At 43.4% G+C, this 26,303-nt stretch overlaps 1 protein-coding gene across 6 annotated transcripts in view; it reads right to left on the bottom strand.

Moving 5' to 3' along the window:
* Window positions 1-26,303, bottom strand: part of rxrgb (retinoid X receptor, gamma b) — a 97,132-nt gene that overhangs the window by 1,991 nt on the left and 68,838 nt on the right. For 2 of the 6 annotated variants that reach the window (XM_057840555.1, XM_057840557.1), the window contains 6 exons: window positions 14,904-15,048; window positions 14,648-14,827; window positions 10,335-10,495; window positions 9,969-10,098; window positions 1,905-2,037; window positions 1,706-1,797 (listed from right to left, as the gene is read on the bottom strand). In XM_057840555.1, the coding sequence (XP_057696538.1) occupies window positions 1,706-1,797; window positions 1,905-2,037; window positions 9,969-10,098; window positions 10,335-10,495; window positions 14,648-14,827; window positions 14,904-15,048 (841 nt within the window). Of the gene's footprint in view, window positions 1-1,636; window positions 1,798-1,904; window positions 2,038-9,968; window positions 10,099-10,334; window positions 10,496-14,647; window positions 14,828-14,903; window positions 15,049-17,396; window positions 17,559-17,961; window positions 25,567-26,303 lie in introns of those variants that run through there. The other 4 variants (XM_057840559.1, XM_057840558.1, XM_057840554.1 and 1 more) reach the window with 4 other exon arrangements.

Raw genomic sequence — 26,303 nt, 5'->3', positions numbered from 1 at the left:
TTTCTTAATGTTTAAATAGTCTACATATTTTTATGATCATTTTAAATGCATTTACACAACGAAATAACGCTGGAAAAGTTTGTAAAATGTAAATAAACAGATGCGTTTTTGCATCGCAGAGGAGAAAAGAGTAAAAAGAGGGCGCATGGCACGCTCTGGCTCTGCAATGACCATACAGCGCCTTGTCTTTTTTATCCAAATTATTTATTTGATAACAAGTATTCCTTTGTTTAACATCCATACATCGTTTTGGTATACGTATATAAATATATATTTATTTAAAAAATTTAGCGAGAACCCCGGCCCGACCCGAACGTAATGATTGACATTTTAATTTCGTTATGTTTTCAGTTTAATTTAGCCATTTCCAGCTTGCCCTGTTTATAGCCCTGCTTATAGCCCTGCTTTCACACACAACAGGAGAAAACCAACGCAGGCATGGTGAGAACATGCAAACTCCACACTGGAAGGCCGGAGCCCGGGATTGAACCCTTGATATCAGAACTGTGAGGGGAACATGCTAACCACTGTGAAACCTGTTGTGTTTTATTGTGTGTTATATTTATAACTGTGCCAAAAGTTCTTGCATTTTGGTGGTTTTAGGAGGTTTAAGCCGCCGCTCCCCCACAAAAAAAAAAAAAAAAAAAAAAAAAAAAACTGTGCCGAACTTTACAGTATGTTCGGGAGTTCCGGCAAGAAATTCTAGGCACTTTCACCCCTGCTCTCTCCTCCAACACACCTGAATCAAATAATCAGGATCGTTATCATGCTCCTGCAGAGCTTGCTGATGAGCTGATCATTTGATTCAGGTGTGTTGGAGGAGGGAGACATGGAAAACAAGCTGGATAGGGGCTCTCGAGGACTGAACTTGGGCACCCCTGAACTAGTTAGTTCTAATAATCGAGTAATCGGATAAGGAACATGAAAAATTAAAATACCTGAGTTGAGCCTCAAACGGTATACAAAAATAAATGAGGATCTATGTACAACAAAAGGACAATTGGCTAAATCATACCAAAAGTACTTCCAAATTTTTAACTGAAGAAGCCTTTTGGATTAAAGGTGGAGCATCTTCATAAACATGAGGACATCAGTCACCTCAACCATTCTACCTTCCCGATAAAATAAAGAGTTGTACGATAATGAATTTTTAGCCAATAACCGATATTCCGATATTGTCCAACTAAAAAAAATCTGATATATGCAGTCGTGGACTTAACATATTATGGCCCGTATTTTCCACACTATGAGGCGCATCGGAGTATAAGACACACCTTCAATGAATGGCCTATTTTAAAGTTGTTTTCATATACAGGGCGCACTGCATTATAAGGCGCAGTAATAGCAGTGGTTGGGGTTGCGTTATGCATCCACTAGATGGAGCTGTGCTAAAGGGACTGTTATGCTATGATTAACTAATATATAAGGCGCATTGGATTATGGAGCGCACTCTTGGCTTTTGAGAAAATTGAAGGCTTTTATATGCGCTTCATAGTGCTGAAAATACAGTAATTCTATTGTGACATTCACTTTGAAGTCAACATGCATATTGCCACAAAACCAATAATGGAAAACCGAAGTCGAATATATCCAATATCATTTTAAAATGCTTTTATCGGCCGATATTCTCACCTACCCGATAATATCGAACAACTCTAGTAAACAGGTAATGTCGACAGGTGAAACTTGATAAAGAAGCGCAGACCTGGGTTGAAAAGGACGATAGCTCGCAAGCAGCCCAGCTCGGTTTTATCCATCTGCATATCCTTCATTTTGGATACCAGCTCTGTCAGGACTCTGCGATGACATCAAATACATTGCTTTGTCAACTCCGTGTGGCAAGAACAAGAAGCAAAAAATTGGAAATTCCGCTCTTTTTATTTTTATTGTTCTTTGCTGCTGACCTGTCAAATATGGAGCCCACCCCGGCGCTGTGGGCACTGCTTCTGTGGACGTGGAGGCCCGTGGCCAGCAGTATGCCATCTTTTACAGTCACCGAGCGATGGGAGAAAGATGCGATGAGCAGCTCGTTCCAGCCTGCCCGAAAGAAAGCAAAAAAACAGATATAAATTTGAGGGGGAAAAAATGGATTCGAAAGCAAAAATATGAATAGGACTTCTTGTTAATTTAGTTTTTATTGATTTTCAGGTTTTTTTTTTTGTTTGTTTGACAGCAACAGACATTAAATCTATTTTAACAGGGATTGAATGATCATGCTTCAGTGCCATTGATGACAAAAGACATCTATCGCTGTCACAGGCAGTCAATGAGTTAACTGATTAAATAACACTTAATCTGTTTAAAAAGTATGAAAGTTGTTAATGTGTTTCCGTAGTTTTTGTGTTGCAAATGGTAATATGCCAGAGTTACTGTTTTGTTAGCGCGGGGGTCGGCAATCCGTGTTTTGAGAGCCGCATGAGGCTCTTTAGCGCTGCCCTGGTGGCTCCCTGGAGGATTTTCAAAAATGTTTGGAAATGAAAAAAGATGGTTGAGGGATATTTTTTTTGTTGTTTTTTTGATATGGTTTCTGTAGGAGGACAAAAATGACACAAACATTCTTAATGTTTTCCAATGCTGTAAAAATGAGTAGAATAAATATTAAATTTCAACATTTCTGTCGACAAAGATTTGCGTCACAGCCTGCCACACACGTTTCTATCAGCAGGGCGGGATGCCAGGCCGGTGGCTATTGTAAACAAACAGGAAGCCGAGTACCCAGTTGGGACCGAGAGAAAAAGTGCAATTCCATTACTTCTGAAGAACTTAGAGGGGCGCAAAAAGAGATTTGAGAAAACTCCACTACTGCTGCATGTTTTGCTGCAACCCCGGAGATAATAAAGCATGGAAAACCGTTCACAGATGGTGAGTACATGAAGGAGACATTCATCAACATATCAGAACACTATTTGCAGACTTCAAAAACAAAACCGAGATAATAAAATCAAATACATGCCACTTGTAGGGATGGGAATTGATACGATTTTACGATTCCATTATCAATATTGCTTAACGATTCGATTCTTTATCGATTCTCTTATCGATTCTAATTTGGGGGGAAAGAAGAACAAACGTTGGCATCGGGTTTGTTTAATCAGAAGTCACAACCTTACAAAGTCACAACGTGGTCAAAAGAGGCCCAAAGCCTCAATGTTAACTGTGGCAATAAGTGGCAAATACACAAGAATGTGTAACATTTTACTGAAACATTTATAAAATAGAAATAAAAAAATATTGGTATATATTGGCATATAGGTTGTTGTTCTGCCTTTGGCAATATGTGTTAAAGCAGGGGTCCCCAAACTTTTTCCTGTGAGGGCCACATAACTTTTCCCTTCTGTGATGAGGGGCCGGGGTCAGTTTGTAACAGAAAAAGTGTGACGATTGCAGGAGTGCCTAAATGTAAAAATTTTTTTATTGTTTTTCAGAAAGCCACAATCAAATAACCCTTTCTGTATTCTTCACGGAACAAAAGTAAATAAAATAAAAAATATAATATAATATAATATAATATAATATAATATAATATAATATAATAATCACACTATTAATTAAATAGATAATAACCAAATAACCCTCTCTGGGTTCTTCACAGAAAAAAGCCAGGAAATAAATAACACTATTGAGAAGAGAGAGAAAAAATCAAAATGCTCTCTGGTATTGTTCAGGGGGCCAGACCAAATGTGGAGGTGGGCCGCATCCGGCCCGCGGGCCGTAGTTTGGGGATCCCTTCGTTAAATGAAATGCATGCCTTTTCGTTTTTATGGTGCTTTCACGCTCAAGTGGGGTGCCCTTGCGCTTCCTCACGCGAAGAAGAACGCGCTCACGTGAAGAAGAGCGTGTTTCCACGCGAAGAAGAAGTGCAGCTACACAGCATACAAGCAAGTGAGCGAGTGAGAGATGGAAACACTGCTACGAGCCTATGTTCTTTGTTAATGTTTGTAAAATATCTACAGAAGCAACGCCTGTATGTATAATCTTTTGTGTTGTTGTCGTGTGTTTCCACACGCGATCGGACACTTATATCCAGTTGTGTAGTGGTTTGAACTGTGTGCTAATGCTAGCGAACGCATGCTAACAGTTTACTGTATTAGCAGCTAATCATCGCTGATTTACGTTGATGCGAACCTGTTTGTTATTGGGGACAAAATTGATTTGTTTCATTTCTATTTTTAGTTTCACTCTTCAAGTTATGGTTGAATATAGAGCTGTCCCGACTAGTCGACGTAGTCGACGTCATCGATGACGTAAATCCGTCGACGATCACAACATCCCGTCGACGGTTAATGAAGGGTTAAAAAAAATATGCGTGGAAAGTTAGAATGTCGGATGCTCTCTTTGCAAGCGGGGAAAGCGGCACAAAGCCAAAAAAAGCGCACCAGAGTGTCCAAAACATTGACTTATTTCAAAGAAACAAAGGAGAGTACACTCTTCTGTCCTGTCTCTTCAATGTCAAGCTTGGCTGCACGTCGACCGTGAAGAAACACCTCAAGCGCCTTCACGCAGTTTGTAATTTTTTTTTTCATTTTTTGTACACCAGAGGGTGCTGTCGCCTTACTAAATAATAATGTTTCATTGACAATGGGCCTACCCTACCCACCGACGTCACAAAATCACGTGATCGCTGTATTGTTCCGCCCCCTTGTCCGTCATTTTGTGTCTGTATTATCAATGGTCTCAATTGATCGAGCAATTTATAATGCATTTCATGGAAGACCCGGTGCTTTCGGATGCCGTAAACTCACTTGATGCGTTGCATAAAAGGCGTTATGTGGAAAAGCCTCAGTTTATCCATTCGCCAGATCCATATTTGATGCCTAAATCGATGTTTTTCGACCCGCTGTCTCCGCCGTATTTGCCTGACATCTGCTAGCTACCCTGATATGTACAACTATCTTTTCCACACAAAATCAGCCTATTCTCACGAAAGTTTGAAAAACTTAAAGAGCTTGGAGGCTTATAAATACTTCGTTGCTGGTTGGGTGAAACAGGTCCTCGTCCACGAAAATTCGGCAGGAATCTATCTTGTGCTTGGAAAGGTGAGTTACGAAATTTTCAATTCAAAATCTTTTGTTCTTGCTAACATCCACTGTCAAGTCTAATGTATTTCATGTCATTTGTCAATGGAGCTAGGGCTTTTAATGTTTATATGGTTTAGCGATAGCACTCTCACTACATACATACGTGTATGTTGTCGGCGATTAGCCTAGCAATGATCTTAATTGTGGTTGTCAGGCCAAAACCCTCTAAATATATATTAAATGCATCTTACCAGATATAAAATGACTACTACATAATCTGTGGTAATCGTTTGGAGCCCAGTTTTCTCCTCGAATTGCAGCAGCCCATCTCGCTCTCTCCTCTCCGGGTCTCTCGGAATCCGGTAGAACTTCAAGTCTCTCCGTCTATCTTCTCTGTTACTGCAACCGACCGCCACACACGCCTTCACCATTTTGATTATTAATGTTAACGAGCAGAAAAACACGCCGTAAATAGGAGGAATGTACGTAGCCGTAACAGGTAAACACGATGTGTTGACGGACAATTGGGCGGCACCAGTCAGGAGGGCTGAGTTGTGACGTCACGTGGGTAGGGTCTATAAATGCTATTAGTATTGTTCTTAATGCTAATTGAAAGGTTTATTTTATGGTATAGAAAATTATATAAGGTTAAAAGGTCATAAATATATACAGTATATACAGTGATTGCACTCAAGGGAGAGATTGTCAATGATAAGGTAATAAATTAAGGTAAAGGCAATTCATATAGGCAATTCGTTGATATATGAATAAGGTTTAAAAGGAAAAAGGTGAAAAGTTTTTGTTAATTTCTAATTGTGTTGCTTTATTTGTGTGCACCGTAGCTCTTACGGTGTGTTTACATCAAGGATGGAATAAAAGTTGTAAACCATCAGTTTAAGAGACCATCTTTTCAATCGGGATGCTACACTAGTTAATTCTATCAGCATTTGAACTCATTGTTTATTTGTGATTTATTATTGTTATTTACGTGTTTATTTGTACTTTAATAAATAATTTGAGTGTTCCAAAATGTTTTTTGTGAATTGATAAGCGTCAACAAAAATTTCATTGCTAAATTAGTAAAAAAAATAAATAAATAAATAAAATATATATATTTTTTAATTATTAGATTAGTCGACTAATCGTAAAAAGTCGGCTGACTAATCGGGAGAAAATTAGTCGTTTGGGACAGCCCTAGTTGAAAAAAGTCAGCAAATTATATCAACGTCTTCTGCATCGTCATTTGGGAGTTTAGCTAGCTGTATAGCCAGGACTGAGCCTTAGCGTCTCGGTGAGGACAGAACTGCATCGGGAGGGAATACGACTGTACTCTCCACCTTGCAATGACTGCAAGTCGCTTTGTTATAAATTTTCCTCGTGAAGTGAAGACACACTTTCAAGCGTTTGAACCTACGTGCTGTCATTGTTATGTTTACGGCAGCAATGCTCGTGCTAAACCATGTAACCTTTTATTTTCACCCTCTTTCCTGGTGAAGTGTAGCCAAACTTCGGAGCGAGTGGTTCTTGGCGCCATGCTAGTTTGATGCATCTGGACAACAAGACACGTCACGTGATGACGCAATACGCATCTTTAGGACTCGTTAAAGGGATCGTTAAGGCTTGTGATGTCGAGGCCTCAAAACACTAGGAACCGGTTCGGAATTGGAATCGGATTTCGATTCCCATCCCTAGCCCCTTGTGCACTTTCCATTTAGTTGTTTTTCAAAACCTCAAAATAAAAATGACAACAAAAATCGGATTTCTTTATTGCATTTCTATAATTTCATTGAGCAATGAAACAATTCATTAATATTGTAATAAAAAGTTGTGGTTGCATCATACGACAGAGTAGTCACGTGGTGCTTTGGATGCACTGCAGGGAAAATAAACATTAAATAGTGAAGTCTCATTATGTATTTTTAGCCGACTTAGTCATTTTTATAGTAGGCTAATATAGCTAATACAGTTACATAGAGTATGTGTTGCCTTCATTTTTAGACTTATTTAAGGCTTTTAATTTTTTGCGGCTCCATACATACTTGTTTTATGTTTTTTGGGCGTAATATGGCTCTTTCAACATTTTGGGTTGCCGACCCCTGGGTTAAAGTAAAAAGAGTTCATTTTTAGAGCGACTGTGGTTTGTCTCATCATTTCTTTAAAAAAAAAAAAAAAAAAAAACTTACAATGCTGTCTTGTGAGATGCTGACCCGGGTGACATTACATTCGCATTCGTCCTAAACCCGAGACTGAAGCAGGAAGTCAATCATTTTCATGCCGCGGCATTCAAAAATTGAATGTATAATACGATCACTTCCACTCATATCCAAGCGGTTCATTTCATTCAGGAGCATAAAACACCGCGTAAAATATGAAATAAACATGCCTTTTGGTGCGAAAATTACGGTAACTCATAGGGGAAGCAAAACTGAGAAGCATAAACACCCATACTCTCACACAAATTCATCCTAAAAAATTAGAGTACAATCATGAAAAACCTACACCATGCCCAAGGGGAGACTTAGTGCATATGCTTGAAATTTGCATTTCCCATCTTCATCACCGGTCAAAATAAGCAGTCAACGGAAACACACCCGGTGTATTTCTTCATTTTTTGTCCCCCCTCACCACGCCCTAAAAAATGTCGCCTCTCTCTGACCACAGTCACACACATAATAAAAAACAGATTTAGATGAATAAATTATGTTAAAAACGTTTTTTAACCGTTAGTTTTACATAATTTTAATACCTCGAACATATAGCTCAATTCTTTTTAATGCTTTTTAAGGTCTGAATTTTCACAAAATTCATTTAACAACTTTTAATACTTTTTAATGACCCGCATAAACCCTGTTACAGAATGTTTTTTTTTTTTTTTTTTTTTTTTTTTTTTAAAAACGTATTATTTTGTCTTTCCACAACAGGTCTGTATTCCACCAGCAGAGGTCAGTGCTGCCTCAGTAACAAACGCACTGCAAGGATTTCAGGGCTATTTTTAGTTTTACTGCTCCATTTAGCTAAATAGTAAATATGTCAAGTGAATGGTAAGAGACCTAAATAGAGTGCCTGCCTCAGGTTGAATGACAACCAGGCCCGGAGTGACTAATCGGGAGCTTCTGGAAGATTCCAGAAGGGCCGGCCGGCCAGATGGGCCGGTCCGCGTTTTATTAAAAAAAAAAAAAAAAAATTACACTGTTATCATTTTTTGTTTGGTATTTATTTATGACAGTGTCACTGAGTATAACTTACATTCTGTTACCGCTGTCCCTGTGGGCCGTCTTAAAAAAAAAAAAAACAGTATTATTTTTTTTTCCAGACTCATCCTCACGTGTGCAGACGAAAAATACAGCATGCAGCTCCGCCCCCTAATTGTAGTCTGTATTGAGCCAAATTAGCTGCTATCTCGGTGCTCGGATGGATAAAAAGAGCAAGGGTGGCGCTGAAAAATAAGAATTAAAAAGAGAAAAGCACTCGTGAAAGAATCGGCAAAATGCGCGAAAATAGCTAATTTTTTTCATGCAACGACCTTGCTGCCTCAAACTACAGAGGATTACAACGAAAGTGGTAAGGCCAGATGGCGAATAAAATGCAACTTGCACCGTGTGATACGACAATATGTAATTGTGGAAACTTTGGCTTCTTGTAGCACCTCACAAGGGATATGTAGCAGCAAGCATTAGCCATAATGAACACACCACAGGTGCAGAGCTGGAAGGTAGGATTGCCATGTCGTTCAGCGAGTGAACATTAGAATTAATATAATCAATTACGTGGCGTTTTTAAAGTGGAAATGGAAAATGGATAATAGTATCATTAGAAGTTGTTACAATGTGCAATACGTATTCTTTATTTTTCATATTGTTATGTTGCTATGTTTGTTTTATCTGTAAGCACTCATTTTGTTAATATTTGATGTTGCAGAAAAGGTCTTATTTATTCATTTATTTTGGGGCTGCCAAAATTATCGCGTTAACGGGCGGTAATTAATTTTTTTAATGAATCACGTTAAAATATTTGACGCAATTAACGCACATGCCCTGCTCAGACAGATTTAAATGACAGTACAATGACATGCCCACTTGTTAATTGTGCTTTATGGAGTTTTGCCGCCCTCCGCTGGCGTTTGGGTGCGACTGATTTTATAGGCTTCAGCACCCATGAGCATTGTGTAAGTAATTATTGACATCAACAATGGCGGGCTACTAGTTTATTTTTTGATTGAAAATTTTACAAATTTTATTAAAACGAAAACATTAAGAGGGGTTTTAATATAAAATTTCTATAACTTGTACTAACATTTATCTTTTAAGAACTACAAGTCTTTCTATCCATGGATCGCTTTAACAGAATGTTAATAATGTTAATGCCATCTTGTTGATTTATTGTTATAATAAACAAATACAGTACTTATGTACAGTATGTTGAATGTATATATCAGTCTTGTGTCTTTCCATTCCAACAATGATTTAAAGAAAAATATATTTTATAGATGGTTTGAATTGCGATTAATTACAATTAATTTTTAAGCTGTAATTAACTCGATCAAAAATTTTAATCATTTGACAGGCCTAATTTATTTTTCAAATGTATCATTTAATATAGTTTTTTTTAAAATCCATTTTTAAATTTGTTCAAAATATGTTGTGTTGCACTTGTTAAAATAAAGCCACCTTGTTAAACAACCATGACCTGCACTGAATTGGAATACACAGAATTACAGTACACGGCTTTAGAGAACACTGAACTTAACACGTGTATGCATAATGACATAATTTTAAATGAGTGGGCCGGTCTGAGGCATGAAATTCCAGGGCCGAAAATGAGTCCCACTCCGGCCCTGATGACAACCACCATGAGCAGTGTGACAGCTAATACAGTATGCGTATGTGCAATATACAATAAATCAGTGGTTCTCAAACTATGAAAAAACCCTCCGAAATAAATATATATTACCTGCTCGTAAAAGGATGACCTGGTCATCAAGGGGTAGCTCCGAGAAGTGTGGGATCCTCTTAGCCCATTCTACTAAAGTGAAGAGCTGCTTGTCCGCCGCCTGGCAGATGTTGGTAACGGGGTCGTTGGTCTACAGCGGCCATACCGGAGCAAAAGTCAAGAGAACAAAAAATCTGAGCTGTAACTGCTATTTCGGGATGCCTTGCACAACATTGACATTCTCATGAGACAAAGTTTTTGGCAAGATTACTCCAATAGGGATAACGCAAGAATTGTTGCTTCAGCGTGAAGTAATTGTTCCTCCAAATTCAAAGCAGGAGCCATAAAAACAAAAGTAGCGTGTTCATCACTTTGCTGAACTCTTACCGAGTTGCCGGGACTGCCATCAGAGTATGTCTCCGTTTTGGGCTCCACGGCCAGCTCGGCATCCAGAATCTTATCCACGGGCATCTCCTCATTGAAACTGCTAGTAGACTCCATTTCATTCTCACCACGCTCTTTTCCACGCTGCCTCTCTTCCTGTACCGCTGCAGCAAATAGAATTTGCTTGGTGTGAGTTTCACTTTTTGCAATGAATGCAGTTGAAATTGATCAACATTCACTAGTAAATGACAAAATATATACAGTGGGGCAAATAAGTATTTAGTCCGTGTTGCCAAACGACAGCCCCAAAACATCACTGCTCAGAGGAGATCTGCATGGAGAAGTGGGCCAAAATACCAGCAACAGTGTGTGAAAAGCTTGTGAAGAGTTACAGAAAACGTTTGGCCTCCGTTATTGCCAACAAGGGGTACATAACAAAGTACTGAGATGAACTTTTGGTACAGACCAAATACTTATTTTTCACCATGATTTGCAAATAAATTCTTTAAAAATCAAACAATGTGATTTTCTGGGGTTTTTGTTCCACATTCTGTCTGTCATGGTTGAGGTTTACCCATGTTGACAATTACAGACCTCTCCAATATTTTCAAGTGGGAGAACTTGCACAATTAGTGGTTGACTAAATACTTATTTGCCCCACTATAAAAATGAAAATGTAGTTTAATACTTCAGAACAGTTCTTGTATTGCTCTAAATTAAAATATCCATGTTCAAATGGACATGGCATAAGTAGTGGATATAAAAAGTCTGCAAACCCCTGTTTAAGCTTTCGGTTACTGGGGGGGGGGGGGGGGGGTATGATCATTCGCAAGAGATCTTTGCGATCAATGGCATTGTTATACACAGCATCCAGTCAATTCAATAGCACTATATAGCACTTTAATTTTAAATTATATATTAAAATTCCATCGCATTTGTTAGGTGAACAAACAAAATATTCTGTGCAAATCTAAAGTATGTAACCAAAGCAAATACAGTGTATCACAAAAGTGAGTACACCCCTCGCATTTCTGCAGATATTTAAGCATATCTTTTCATGGGACAACACTGACAAAACGACACTTTGACACAATGAAAAGTAGTCTGTACGCAGCTTATATAATAGAGTTAATTTATTTCCCCCTCAAAATAACTCAAAATACAGCCATTAATATCCAAACCCCTGGCAACAAAAGTGAGTACACCCCTTAGAAACTACATACATCCCTATATGTCCAAATTGAGTACTGCTTGTCATTTTCCCTCCAAAATGTTACGTGACTTATTACAGGAGTGCTGTCAGCATTGCTGCAGAGATTGAAGAGGTGGGGGGGTCAGCCTGTTATAGCTCAGACCATACGTCGCACTCTACATCAAATTTGTGTGCATGGCTGTCACCCGAGGAGGAAGCCTCTTCTGAAGACAGTACACAAGAAAGCATCAGACCATAGGATATGGTTCCAGTAATCCATGTGCTTTGTTGACATGTCTTCAGCAAACTGTTTGCGGGCTTTCTTGTGTACCGTCTTCAGGGGCTATGTACTCGTACAATAGAATGGGTCAAGCAAATTTCGATTCCCTTTTTCTACTTTTTAATAAGAAAATTAATAACAAAATTAGCCTGATTTGAATGCCTCATTCCATCTCATGCAAACCTATTATTATCACCAGAATAAGATAATTTTCATAAATAAATTTGTTCAATTGGTGCAGTTAATGGTTAAATTAAAAAAAATATATAGCTAGCTAAACAGCTAGCTTCTACTTCTGAGCGAAAGCTAACATTAGTACGGAATTACAACCTTGTTGCTTTGATTATACCAAGTTTTTTAACACCAAATAAATCATGTCATACTGTAACAATTGTACCAGTGTTGTTTTCGTCAACGATGGCGATAACGAAAATATTTCATCAACAAACAATTTTTTCATGACCGCGTTGAAAATGTCTTGGGAGACTACAACATAACGAGATGGATGCCAGTTGTCGTCTGACGACACGAGAACAAGACAAAAATTGGCCATAGTTTCCGTCATGAATTCACAATGTGTGATATTTTCTTATTGTATGTGTACTCAGGACGCATTTTAGCAGTTGTGTCACTCAAGTGAAGTGCTGCGCCTCCTAAACACACACGCTGAGTCAGTGCCCATTCCAGGCTCATTTTGTGAAACATGTGTCAGGTGCTGTTTGGTAAGTTTTGCTTTCTTATCTTGGCTAGATACAGTGGGGCAAATAAGTATTTAGTCAACCACTAATTGTGCAAGTTCTCCCACTTGAAAATATTAGAGAGGCCTGTAATTGTCAACATGGGTAAAACTCAAACATGAGAGAGAATGTGGAAAAAAAAAACAGAAAACCACATTGTTTGATTTTTAAAGAATTCGTTTGCAAATCATGGTGGAAAATAAGTATTTGGTCTATACCAAAAGTTCATCTCAATACTTTGTTATGCACCCTTTGTTGGCAATAACGGAGGCCAAACGTTTTCTGTAACTCTTCACAAGCTTTTCACACACTGCTGCTGGTATTTTGACCCATTCCTCCATGCAGATCTCCTCTAGAGCAGTGATGTTTTGGGGCTGTCGTTAGGCAACACGGACTTTCAACTCCCTCCTCACCCCGCGGTGTCAAAATGACAACAAGAACGGGGAGCAAAAATCCCAGAACCACACGGGGGGAACCTAGTGAATGACCTACAGAAAGCTGGGACCACAGTGACAAAGGCTACTATCAGAAACACAATGCGCCGCCAAGGACTCAAATCCTGCACTGCCAGACGTGTCCCCCTGCTGAAGAAAGTACATATCCAGGCCCGTCTGCGGTTCGCTAAAGAGCATTTGGATGATCCAGAAGAGGGCTGGGAGAATGTGTTATGGTTAGATGAAACCAAAATAGAACTTTTTGGTAGAAACACAGGTTCTCTTGTTTGGAGAAAAAAGAATACTGAATTGCACCATGCCCACTGTGAAGCATGGGGGTGGAAACATCATGCTTTGGGGCTGTTTTTCTGCAAAGGGACCAGGACGACTGATCTGTGTAAAGGAAAGAATGAATGGGGCCATGTATCGAGAGATTTGGAGTGAAAATCTCCTACCATCAGCAAGAGCATTGAAGATGAGACGTGGCTGGGTCTTTCAGCATGACAATGATCCCAAACACACAGCCAGGACAACAAAGGAGTGGCTTCGTAAGAAGCATTTCAAGGTCCTGGAGTAGCCTAGCCAGTCTCCAGGTCTCAACCCCATAGAAAATCTGCGGAGGGAGTTGAAAGTCCGTGTTGCCCAACGACAGCCCCAAAACATCACTGCTCTAGAGGAGATCTGCATGGAGGAATGGGCCAAAATACCAGCAACAGTGTGTGAAAAGCTTGTGAAGAGTTACAGAAAACGTTTGGCCTCCGTTATTGCCAACAAAGGGTACATAACAAAGTATTGAGATCAACTTTTGGTATTGACCAAATACTTATTTTCCACCATGATTTGCAAATAAATTATTTAAAAATCGAACAATGTGATTTTGTTTTTGTTTTTTTTCCACATTCTGTCTCTCATGGTTGAGGTTTAACCATGTTGACAATTGTAGGCCTCTCTAATATTTTCAAGTGGGAGAACTTGCACAATTAGTGGTTGACTAAATACTTATTTGCCCCACTGTATGCCATGTTGCTTTAGCCTTTAAAGGTCTGAGCTCATCACACACTAAACTAACTTGTAGCGTTAGCATAGCGTTCACGTTATCATTAGCATTTAGCGCGGTGACTCTCTCTTCTTAAACTCTTGTAAAACTTTGTACATACAGTTCGAGTCGTGCAGGTGAGTTTAATTATTGCAAATAATGTGCTGTTTTCCAGCTTAGTGTGTATTATCATCATGAAAATGGTGGTGTCCTTGTAGAGTCTACAGTGATGTGCTCGTCTGTCATGTTCATTTGAAAATGTTGGAAACCTTTTATTAATTCATCTATTTACTCCTGGACTAAAACTTTTGAAGTTTATAGACGAAAACATTTTGAGAATTGACGACTAAAACAAGACGAAGACGAACACATTTTGAATTGACTAAAATATGACTAAGACTAGTAAGTATTTTCGTCCAAAAGACTAGGACGAAAATTAAAAAGGCTGCAAAAAAACAACACTGAATTGTACCATCTATTTGTAAGGTAAGCTAATCAAGCCTTTCAGTTTATTGTCTATAATTGACAAATATATAGCAGAAAAAAATGAAACACAAAGGTTTAATTTTCAAAAATGTTGAAGCCCAAATGTCTTCCAATTCTGGAATGACCCCGATTTGTGCTCCTACTGAAGTACCTTCTCTCTTCATGCCCATCGCCAGGCACTTCTGGTAGCGACAGTACTGGCAGCGGTTGCGTTGACGCTTGTCGATCAGGCACTCTTTGCTGTCTCGACAAGTGTAGGTGAGATCTTTACGCACGGTCCTTTTGAAAAAGCCTTTACATCCCTCACAGCTGTACACGCCGTAGTGTTTCCCTGCACACATACCAAAGGATGCATGTCATCTTTAGCTGAAGGGATCATTGGGTCGAGAATCTGCCCTCTATGTTACCTGAGGAGCGGTCTCCGCATATGGCGCAGATGTGCTTTGACATCCCCCCTGGACTCGGGCACTGGTAGTTGATGTTCCCCAGGTTCTGAAGGCCCGGCGGAGGTTTGATGTCTTCTGAGCTGCTAACATTGTTCATAGAGTTCATCTGCGGAGCACAAAAGAACAAAGAACAAGGTCGAGGCGACCAGTCAACTAAAGTGAACTGGCGAAGGACAGGAAGCGTAGGGGAAGTAAGAGTGAACGTTGTTAGATGGTCTTGTGACATGTTTCTGTTTTTGTTCCCCTACACATTTTTGTCTTCTGCTCACTATTGTGTTTTCACCAGTCCACCCACAATTTGATTGTGAAAGTATGTCACATGCCCGCTTGGTGGGAGGGCTTGACTGTTCTCTCGGTGCTTGTCATGCAGGTTTCTAAATGTTTAGATGTCTGGGAGAGGCACGAGGCCAGTCACACGGTTGTCGGCGAGTGTAGTTCTCAAGAAGAAACAAGAGGAGCGCTGATATGAAATTATGCAACCTAGTAAATTGTGAGGGTCTGTTGAGAGCTTGTGTTGTGTAAAGTTTTGACTTTTCCACAAATATTACCTGACTTGAACCCATGCGCTATTTATGATTTTGATGATTCAATGACATTTTCAATAAATCATCAGGTCTCTTTAGAGCTACGTAGGGTTTTTTGTTTTTGCTGTCTGTACATTTTCAGTTGTTCATTTTTGACTATTCTTGCTTGTTTAATTTGTTGTGATTGTTCTTATTTTCCAGGAAAAGTTAAAGTATGGATTTGACCATTGATCCTCAATGTCTTGTACTTGAACACTGCCATGCTCTAGTAATACTCCGAATGTGTATTTCAGTACATCTAAAAGAATTTAGATAATACTCCGCAACAACTTGTTTGACGTCTGACAGCTTCATTTAACACATTTTTGGATGTCGAACCCAAAACTGTTCTCCGTTTTTCTCAATCACGTCATGTTTTTTTCTCCACGTCTCACTTACTATGTTTGTACTACAGTGCATGCACACAACTAGCCTTTGTAAAAACATGTTAGTATTGAATAGACATTGCAGTAATGCCTGTTTTATTCCTATTTCATTGTATATGAGTTAGGGCTGTCAAAATTATCGCGTTAACGGGCGGTAATTATTTTTTTAAATTAATCACGTTAAAATATTTGACGCATTTAACGCACATGCCCCGCTCAAACAGATTAAAATGACAGCACAGTGTAATGTCCACTTGTTACTTGTGTTTTTTGGTGTTTTGTCGCCCTCTGCTGGCGTTTGGGCGCGACTGATTCTATGGGTTTCAGCACCCATGAGCATTGTGTAATTATTGACATCAACAATGGTGAGCTACTAGTTTATTTTTTGATTGAAAATTGTACAAATTTTATTAAAACGAAAACATTAAGTGGGGTTTTAATATAAAATTTCTATAACTTCTACTAACATTTATCTTTTAAGAACTACAAGTCTTTCTATCCATGGATCGCTTTAACAGAATGTTAATAATGTTAATGCCATCTTGTTGATTTATTGCTATAATAAACAAATACACTACTTATGTACCGTATGTTGAATGTATATATCCGTCTTGTGTCTTATCGTTCCATTCCAACAATAATTTACAGAAAAATATGGCATAATTTATAGATGGTTTGAATTACGATTAATTATGATTAATTAATTTTTAAGCTGTAATCAACTCGATTAGAAATTTTAATCGTTTGACAGCCCTAATATGAATATTTGATGATTTTTCTCATAAAACAAGCGCATATTGTTAGGTTTTGTGTTTGTTTTCTCCTAGTGTGACTTGTCCCTGTGATTGCCAATTGATTTCACCTGATGTGCCTTCTCCCAGTCTATCCTCCTGTGCCCACCTGTTCCTTGTTGTCTCGTTACCCCTTGTCTACGCGTGTGTATATAAGCTCCCATTTTCTTTTCACTCCTTGTTGCGTCATTGTCAAAGCCTGTCTACGTCAATGTCTCACGTCCATGGTCTGGTCAGCATTATTCAAAACCCTCGTGTTTTTGAACTTTTGTCAGTGTTAGTTTTGTTTGCCTCAGTGCTATCTTTTGATTACCACATCCTTTGTTTTGTACTTTGTTTTTTGTTGGCTTTAATTAAATAATTTTTGCACCATTCATCTGCCTCGCCTACATTTCCCTGCATTTGGGTCCACCTTGCCCGCCCGCGATACCTGACAGAATGACGCAACCACTTGTGGACCCAGCGGGAAAAATCCGGCACCGGCGTGCACGCCGACGACCATCCGCCCGTTCCCCTGATTATGTTCTGCCTCGCCACGTTTTTTTAGATTCAGATTTTTCTGATTTTGAAGAGTATCACAATTCATATGATTTTTTTTCGGACACCGACTCCGACCCAGATTTTGATTCCATGCCCTATTCTTCACCCTCTCAGTTTTTGTCACGCCTCAGTCATTCCACGTCCCCTTCCCAGCCTTTTTCTCTGGACCCTTACCTGGGTTCCCGTTTGGCCATCTACACTGGACCTCCGCGTGGTGGCCAGCGGGGGCGCCCAGGTAAGGGCCGTAGTTCCTTCACCCCTCCTTCAATCCCACCAAGTAATGTGCCACACAGTCTGCCATCCAACACCGTATGGAAGCCTCGGCGTGCTCGTCCCGTGCCGGCTCCACGCAGTCAAGTGGCCCCCGCGCTGACTCCCCGCAGTCAAGTGGCCCCCGCGCCGACTCCCCGCAGTCAAGTGGCTCCCGCGCCGACTCCCCGCAGTCAAGTGGCTCCCGCGCCGACTCCCCGCAGTCAAGTGCCACCCGCGCCGACTCCCCGCAGTCAAGTGCCACCCGCGCCGACTTCCCGCAGTCATGTGCCACCCGCGCCGACTCCCCGCAGTCCTGTGCCCGCGCTGACTCCCCGCAGTCAAGTGGCTCCCGCGCCGACTCCCCGCAGTCAAGTGGCTCCCGCGCCGACTCCCCGCAGTCAAGTGGCTCCCGCGCCGACTCCCCGCAGTCAAGTGCCACCCGCGCCGACTCCCCGCAGTCAAGTGCCACCCGCGCCGACTCCCCGCAGTCAAGTGCCACCCGCGCCGACTCCCCGCAGTCTTGTGCTTCCGCCAGCAGTCTCCTGCGACTCCGCTGCCGTCCCGCCGGCAGTCTCCTGCGACTCCGCTGCTGTCCCGCCGGCAGACTCCGGCGACTCCGCTGCCGTCCCGCCGGCAGACGACGGCGACTCCGCTGCCGTCCCGCCGGCAGACGACGGCGACTCAGACGCCGTCCCGCCGGCAGACGATGACTCAGACTCAGTTCCTGGTCCGCCCGACTCTGACGACGACTCTGTTCCTGGTCCGCCCGACTCTGACGACGACTCTGTTCCTGGTCCGCCCGACTCCGACAGCGACTCTGTTTCTGGTCCGCCCGACTCAGACTCTGTTCCTGGTCCGCACGACGACTCCGACTCTGTTCCTGGTCCGCACGATGACTCCGACTCTGTTCCTGGTCAGCATTACGACTTAGTTCCTGACCCTCGCCCCGACGATGCTGCTCCCCGCTTCCTGCCACGACGTGGCGGCATGGACGACCGAGCACTACCTTGTCTGGGACGCCCGCCTGATCTGCCCATGCGGTCACCCAACGTCTGGCGCCCCGGGCGCCCTCCCGATTGACCCGTGCGGTTTGCCCATGTCTGGCGACCAGGTCGCCCGCCTGACTAACTCTGATAGGCTGACGTTGCTCCCTCCTCCGGGCCCTCTGTCTGCCCGCCATGTTTAGGTCTTTGTGTTTTCTAGGGGACGTCTGGGATCCGTCCCTTGAGGGGGGGGGTACTGTTAGGTTTTGTGTTTGTTTTCTCCTAGTGTGACTTGTCCCTGTGATTGCCAATTGATTTCACCTGATGTGCCTTCTCCCAGTCTATCCTCCTGTGCCCACCTGTTCCTTGTTGTCTCGTTACCCCTTGTCTACGCGTGTGTATATAAGCTCCCATTTTCTTTTCACTGCTTGTTGCGTCATTGTCAAAGCCTGTCTACGTCAATGTCTCACGTCCATGGTCTGGTCAGCATTATTCAAAACCCTCGTGTTCCGTGTAAGTTTTTGAAAAACAGTCTTTTGTTAGTGTTAGTTTTGTTTGCCTCAGTGCTATCTTTTGATTACCACATCCTTTGTTTTGTACTTTGTTTTTCGTTGGCTTTAATTAAATCATTTTTGCACCATTCATCTGCCTCGCCTACATTTCCCTGCATTTGGGTCCACCTTGCCCGCCCGCGATACCTGACACATATTGTATGTAAAGTACAGTGTTTTTCATATTTTTAAGACTGTAGGAATCTTATTGTTCAAGAACTTGACTTGATAGAGAAATAAGTGAGACAATGAGGTTCTCCAGTGCAACTTAGTGAGTATTTCAGTACATTTATGAGTATTTTGGTTACTTTTAGGGAGTATCAAAGTAAAATGAAGACTATTCGGGTCACTATTAGAGAGTACAGTACTTCAGTAAAGGTAACCTTTAAGAAGTACTGGAGTAAATCTAGCAGGTCTTTTTTTTCATGCCAGTCATTACGGTGTTACTGGTGGAAATGTTCAAGAACGACTGCTTTAAGCAATTATACAATACAACCTAACTACAATATTTTATGCTTATGATATGGAAACTTTTCTTTTATGTGCACCAGGTCCCTGAAAGTGTCCTCAGTCAGGTAACACTTAAATGCAGATGTACTCCAGTGTTGGTTTCGTCAACTATGACGATAACGAAAATATTTCGACAATGAACAATTTTTTCATGACGAAACGAGCTAAAAACGTATCTTCGTTGACATAACGTAACAAGATGGATGCCAGTTGTCAGTTGAGAATGAGACGAACATTCGACACAGTTTCCGTCATAAGTTCACAATGTGTGATATTTTCTTATCGTATGTGTAGTTAGCACACATTTTAGCAGTTGTTGGTTGTGTCACTCATGTGACGTGCTGCGCTTCCCCCTGACCCTTCCCGCCCCACACACAGGCTTAACTTAGTATCAGGTGCAGCTTGGTAAGTTTTGTTTTCTTATCTTGGCTATACCATTTTGCTTTAGCCTTTAAAGGTGTTTGCTGAGTGATCATCACACAATGAACTAACTTGTAGCCTTAGCATAGCGTTCCCATTAGCATTAGCATTTCGCGTGTTGACTCAAAAAGTGTCTTCTTAAACTATTGGAAAACTTTTTACATACAGTTCATGGCGTCCAGGTGAGTTTAATTAATTGCAAATAATGTGCTGCTTTCCTGCTGAGTGTGTATCATCATGAAGATGTTGATTTCCTTGTAGACTCTACAAGTATGTGCTTGTCTGTCAATGTTCATTTGAAATTGTTGGAAAACGTCTATTAATCCATGGACTAAAACTTTCAAACTTTATACACGAAAACATTTTGTGAATTGTCGACTAAAACTAGTCAAAATTTATCTGAGTTTTTGTTAACTAAAACTGGACGAAGACGAACATATTTTGAAAAAATATGACTACGACTACTAAGTATTTTCATCCAAAAGACTAAGACGAAAATTAAAAGAGCTCTCAAAAATAGTAATGTACACTAACAAGAAGTAGATGACAGGGCTCAGAGAACAAACGGACCCAATGATGCAGTGCTCAGAGCAGATTTATTAACAAGGGTTCGGAGAGGAAGAAGTCTTGGCCCTTGGAGAGGCACGGAAGGCTGTTCAAGCAGGGGGGGACGAGCAAGGCGAAGGCCCAGGCAGGATGCGTCTAGAGCCGGTCCTGTAGCAAGGTTCAGGTCACAGAGAAGAGGCAGAGGCACAGACGAGGAACAGGCTAGAGGCAAAAATCCACAAGGTCAAAAATTGTATCAAAGGCAGAGGCACAGACGAGGAGCAGGCTAGAGGCAAAAATCCACAAGGTCAAAAATTGTATCAAAGGCAGAGGCACAGACGAGGAGCAGGCTAGAGGCAAAAAATCCACAAGGTCAAAAAGTGTATCAAAAACCGGCAAGACAAGGTAACTAGGAACGCTCGTAAGTTGCAGTGAGGGCTAACAAACTCGCAATGGAGCAGAGGGCTGTGTGTGCTTATGTAGGGAGGCTGTGGTAATGACCAGGTGTGCAGGACAGGTGTGTGGAATGAGTGCTGATGACTGAGGGGGAAAAAAAAGGAAAAAGTATACAGGCCTGCTGTGGGGCTCTAACAGAACCCCCCCCCTAGGGACGGACTCCGGACGGACCAGGCGCGTCTGGGTGGAGTCGGTGGAAGTCCCGAATGAGGTCCGGGTCCAGGATGTGAGAGGAGGGGACCCACGAACGTTCCTCTGGGCCATAGCCCTCCCAGTCCACGAGGTACTGGAAACCACGCCCCCGCGGTCTGGATTTCAGGAGTCTCGTCACCGTGTAGGCCGGACCGCCGTCTATCAATCGAGGAGGAGGAGGAGGCGGCGTGGGGGGAACCAAAGGACTCACCCTGACCGGTTTGAGTTGTCCAACATGAAAAGTCGGGTGGACCCTCATGGTCTTGGGGAGTCGCAACCGTACAGCCACCGGGTTGATGATTTTGGAGACCGGGAAGGGGCCAACAAACCGGGGAGCCAGCTTGCGGCTCTCAACCCTGAGAGGGAGATGTTTGGTAGAAAGCCACACCTTTTGACCCACCTTGTATGTTGGGTTGCCCGATCGATGGCGATCTGCCATCTTCTTCATACGAGTCGCACTCCTGAGCAGACTGGCTCTGGCTTGGTTCCACACCCTCTTCTTGCGGTGGATCCACAACAAGGCAGAGGGAACTCGGGTGGTTGCCTCAGTCTGTGGGAATAGGGGGGCTGGATACCCAAACACAACATGAAACGGGGAAAAACCAGATGAAGAGCATGGTAGGCAGTTGTGGGCGACTTCGGCCCACATGACGTTTTGGGCCCACGTGGTTGGGTGTTTGGAGACCAAACACCGCAGAGTTGTTTCCAATTCTTGGTTCATTCTCTCCGCTTGCCCGTTGCTTTGAGGATGGAACCCTGACGACAGGCTGACGGTGGCACCAATGAGCCCACAGAACGCCTTCCAGAAACGAGCCACGAATTGTGGCCCTCTATCAGACACTATGTCTGACGGAAAGCCGTGGACCTTAAACACCTCGTCGAGCAGAGCGCTGGCCGTCTCTTTCGCGGTAGGCAGTTTCGGGAAGGTGATGAATCTGACCATCTTAGAAAACCGGTCCACCACCGTCAGAATGGTGGTCTTCCCCTGCGAAGGTGGCAGTCCGGTTATGAAGTCCAATGAGATGTGCGACCAGGGTCGCGTCGGAACAGTCAAGGGGAGCAGCTCGCCCGCAGGTGGCCTCCTAGGTGTCTTGTTGGTGGAACAGACCACACACGCCGCCACATAATCCCCGACGTCGCTCCTCATCTGCGGCCACCAAAATTTCCGGGCCAGGAGAGCAAGGGTGCGTCTGCACCCTGGATGTCCTGCAAAACGGGAAGCATGGCTCCAGTGAATGACCTCCCCCCGGAGGCCCTGTGGCACAAAAAGCAACCCCGCGGGGGTACCAGGTGGGTTGGTCAGTCCCTTGGTGGCCTCTTGGACCTTCTTGACGATCTGCCACTGGAAGCCCCCTGCCAGGCATGATTTTGGAAGGATGGGTTCTGGGTCCTCTTCACGTCCCTCTGAGGGAAACACCCGGGAAAGGGCATCGGGTTTGGCGTTCTTGGAACCGGGTCTGTATGACAAGACAAAATTAAAGCGGGTGAAAAACAAGGACCACCTGGCTTGTCGTGCGTTGAGCCTCTTTGCGGTTCTGAGATGCTCCAAATTCCGGTGGTCGGTCCACACCACAAAAGGCTGATCCGCCCCCTCCAGCCAGTGTCTCCACTCTTCGAGGGCCACCTTAATGGCCAAAAGTTCGCGGTTTCCAACGTCGTAGTTTCTTTCTGCAGATGTGAGTTTCTTTGATAGGAATGCGCATGGGTGTATCTTACCGGTGAGGGGCGAGCGTTGGGATAAGATCGCTCCTACCCCTGAGTCTGAAGCATCAACCTCGACTATAAACTGGAGAGTCGGATCAGGGAACATGAGGATTGGAGCGGAGGTGAAAAGGTGTTTGAGCCTGCAGAAGGCTGCTTCGGCCTTGGAATCCCACTGAAAGCGACACTTGAGGGATGTCAAGGAGTGTAGCGGTGATGCCACCGAACTGAATCCCCTTATGAATTTTCTGTAGAAATTTGCAAATCCTAAAAAACGCTGTACCTCTTTGCGCGAGCTGGGCCTGGGCCATTCATGGACGGCTCGGACCTTTTCTGGGTCCATGCGTATTTCACCTTCAGCGATGACGAAACCTAGGAACTGAACAGACGGCTGGTGAAAAACACATTTTTCTGCTTTAACGAACAGGCTATTTTGTAGTAACTTTTGTAGGACTGAGCGGACATGAAAAATGTGGGTCTCCAGGTCAGGGGAATAAATCAGAATGTCATCCAAGTAGACGAAAACAAACACATTCAGAAACTCCCTCAAAACATCGTTGACTAGTGCTTGGAAGACAGCTGGGGCATTTGTCAGGCCGAAAGGCATGACCAAATATTCAAAATGGCCTATGGGAGTGTTAAATGCGGTTTTCCACTCATCTCCCTCCCTTATGCGGACAAGGTGGTATGCATTGCGTAAGTCAAGCTTCGTGAAGACCCGCGCACCCTGAAGCATCTCAAAAGCAGAAGACATTAATGGTAGCGGGTACCGATCCCGGATAGTCATTTCATTAAGCCCCCTATAATCAATGCATGGACGGAGGGACTTGTCCTTCTTCTCAACAAAGAAGAATCCTGCGCCTGCAGGAGAGGAGGATCTCCTGATGAGCCCTGATGCCAATGACTCGTTTACATACTTTGTCATAGCCTGGGTTTCCGGGCCTGATAAAGAGTACAGACGACCCCTGGGTGGTATTGAGCCCGGGTGTAGGTTTATGGCGCAATCGTGCGGGCGGTGAGGAGGGAGGCTAGTGGCTTTAGATTTGTTGAACACCTGTTTGAGGTCATGGTAGCAGGCTGGAACCTTATCGAAGGCCGGGAACTCTGCTTGTTCATTTTTCTGTTCGATGAGGGTGGTGGATGCAACCTGGGTCTTCACCAAGCTGTGTGTTATGCAGGTCATGTCACATGACGGGCTCCAGGAGACCACCGTCCCGGTGTCCCAGTCAATGTGGGGGTTGTGTCTCCTCAGCCATGGCAAGCCGAGAACGAGTGGTTCGTGGGGTGAAGCGTAAACATGAAAACTGATACTCTCAATATGACGACTTGGGAATTCCATCTGGATAATGGGTGTGCAGTGTGTTACCCGCCATAGTGGGCTTCCATCCAGAGCCACGGCTTCCAGGGGAGAAGGCATCTTGATGAGCTGCAATCCAAGTTGATTAGCCAGGTCCATGTTTAACAGATTGGTGTCTGACCCCGAGTCGATCAGGGCTTTCTGCTGAAGAGAGAAGACAGGTGAGCTTAAGACCACGATGGGCTGGGCCCGAGAGGTTATGCCCAGAGAGACGGTGCGACTGATGGACACTTTCTGTTTGTGTGCGTAATCTGGCCACTTGTTGGGGCATTTGGCAGCAAAATGCCCAGGTTCCCCACAGTAAAGACAGAGTCTTGCCAACATACGACGACTGCGCTCCTCTGCAGACAACCTAGCTCTGCCGACCTGCATCGGTTCTCCCCGGGTGGGAGATGCGGCCTCCGCGATACCTCGGGGAACTGTGGGTCCAACAGATGGACTGACGAGATGGGGCCTCCACTGGGTATACTGGTCCGACACTTCTATGGCGGTGCCAATGACCTCGTCCAGCGTCGAAAACCGGCACCTGAGCGCTATCTCTCTGCCGATCTCTGGGTTAAGCCCAATTTTAAACGACGAAATTAGGGCCTTGTTGCCCCAGCCGGATTCCACCGCCAGGGAGCGAAACCGGCTGACGTACTCCCTGATGGGTTCTTTGCCTTGCCTCATCTGAAGGAGGAGAGTGCCAGCTTCCTGTTCGCGGAGTGGGTGGTCATAGATCTTTTTCAGCTCTGCTGCCACATGTTCATATGAGGCCAGAAGGGGGGAATTTTGTTCCATTAGGGCGTTGAAGTAACCCAGCGGTGCTCCCTCCAGGAGATTGGCTAGAAAGGCAATCTTGGCCGTTTCTTGGGAAAAGCGATGGGGCTGACATACAAAAATAAGCTTCAACTGGTTAAAAAACATTCTGCATGTTTTCGGGTCACCTGAGTATTTCGTGGGTGGTGGGATGTTGGGCTCAGGCCACCCTGGCGTTTCACCTTCGGCAGCTGGTCGGTTGTGAAATGAGGCAGCCATGTGGGAAAGCTGAGACACGCTCTGGGTCAGACGAAACAGGAGCTGCTCGTGCTCGTCTAAACGCTGGCCCTGGTTGTTGACGGCTTGTTCATACAGGGACGAGCCTGCTGGGTCCATGTTATGGCGAGTTTGTTCTGACAGGGCTCAGAGAACAAACGGACCCAATGATGCAGTGCTCAGAGCAGATTTATTAACAAGGGTTCGGAGAGGAAGAAGTCTTGGCCCTTGGAGAGGCACGGAAGGCTGTTCAAGCAGGGGGGGACGAGCAAGGCGAAGGCCCAGGCAGGATGCGTCTAGAGCCGGTCCTGTAGCAAGGTTCAGGTCACAGAGAAGAGGCAGAGGCACAGACGAGGAACAGGCTAGAGGCAAAAATCCACAAGGTCAAAAATTGTATCAAAGGCAGAGGCACAGACGAGGAGCAGGCTAGAGGCAAAAATCCACAAGGTCAAAAATTGTATCAAAGGCAGAGGCACAGACGAGGAGCAGGCTAGAGGCAAAAAATCCACAAGGTCAAAAAGTGTATCAAAAACCGGCAAGACAAGGTAACTAGGAACGCTCGTAAGTTGCAGTGAGGGCTAACAAACTCGCAATGGAGCAGAGGGCTGTGTGTGCTTATGTAGGGAGGCTGTGGTAATGACCAGGTGTGCAGGACAGGTGTGTGGAATGAGTGCTGATGACTGAGGGGGAAAAAAAAGGAAAAAGTATACAGGCCTGCTGTGGGGCTCTAACAGTAGAGCTAAAGTATACACTCTATGTCGAACATTTTTCAATAAACCATGACCGCATATGCATGTGACGTTCTACAGCTAAACAAACAGCAAAAACAATGCAAAAAGAAATATTACATAAATGGGGGGGAAAGTGGTCTTATACAATGATATCATTTGTTATAATTTTATTATGAAAAATTATGATTTTATATTGTCGAACAAAAACCTCGATGTCAGATTAATGAAAAACTTAACTGTCCGTAAGTGCGAATGAGAGTATGAATGACTAGTCGACTATGTATGCTATGCTTTTTAAAAAATGTTTTCATGATCATGATCCCCTTCCTCTGACCCCCTTGTGTTGACAAGAGCCAACAAGCAATGTT

The sequence above is a fragment of the Corythoichthys intestinalis genome, chromosome 7 (assembly GCF_030265065.1).
Source record: "Corythoichthys intestinalis isolate RoL2023-P3 chromosome 7, ASM3026506v1, whole genome shotgun sequence".
Lineage (NCBI taxonomy): Eukaryota > Metazoa > Chordata > Actinopteri > Syngnathiformes > Syngnathidae > Corythoichthys > Corythoichthys intestinalis.
Note: the sequence above shows the minus strand (reverse complement) of the source record. Positions and strands in the feature narration are given on the sequence as shown.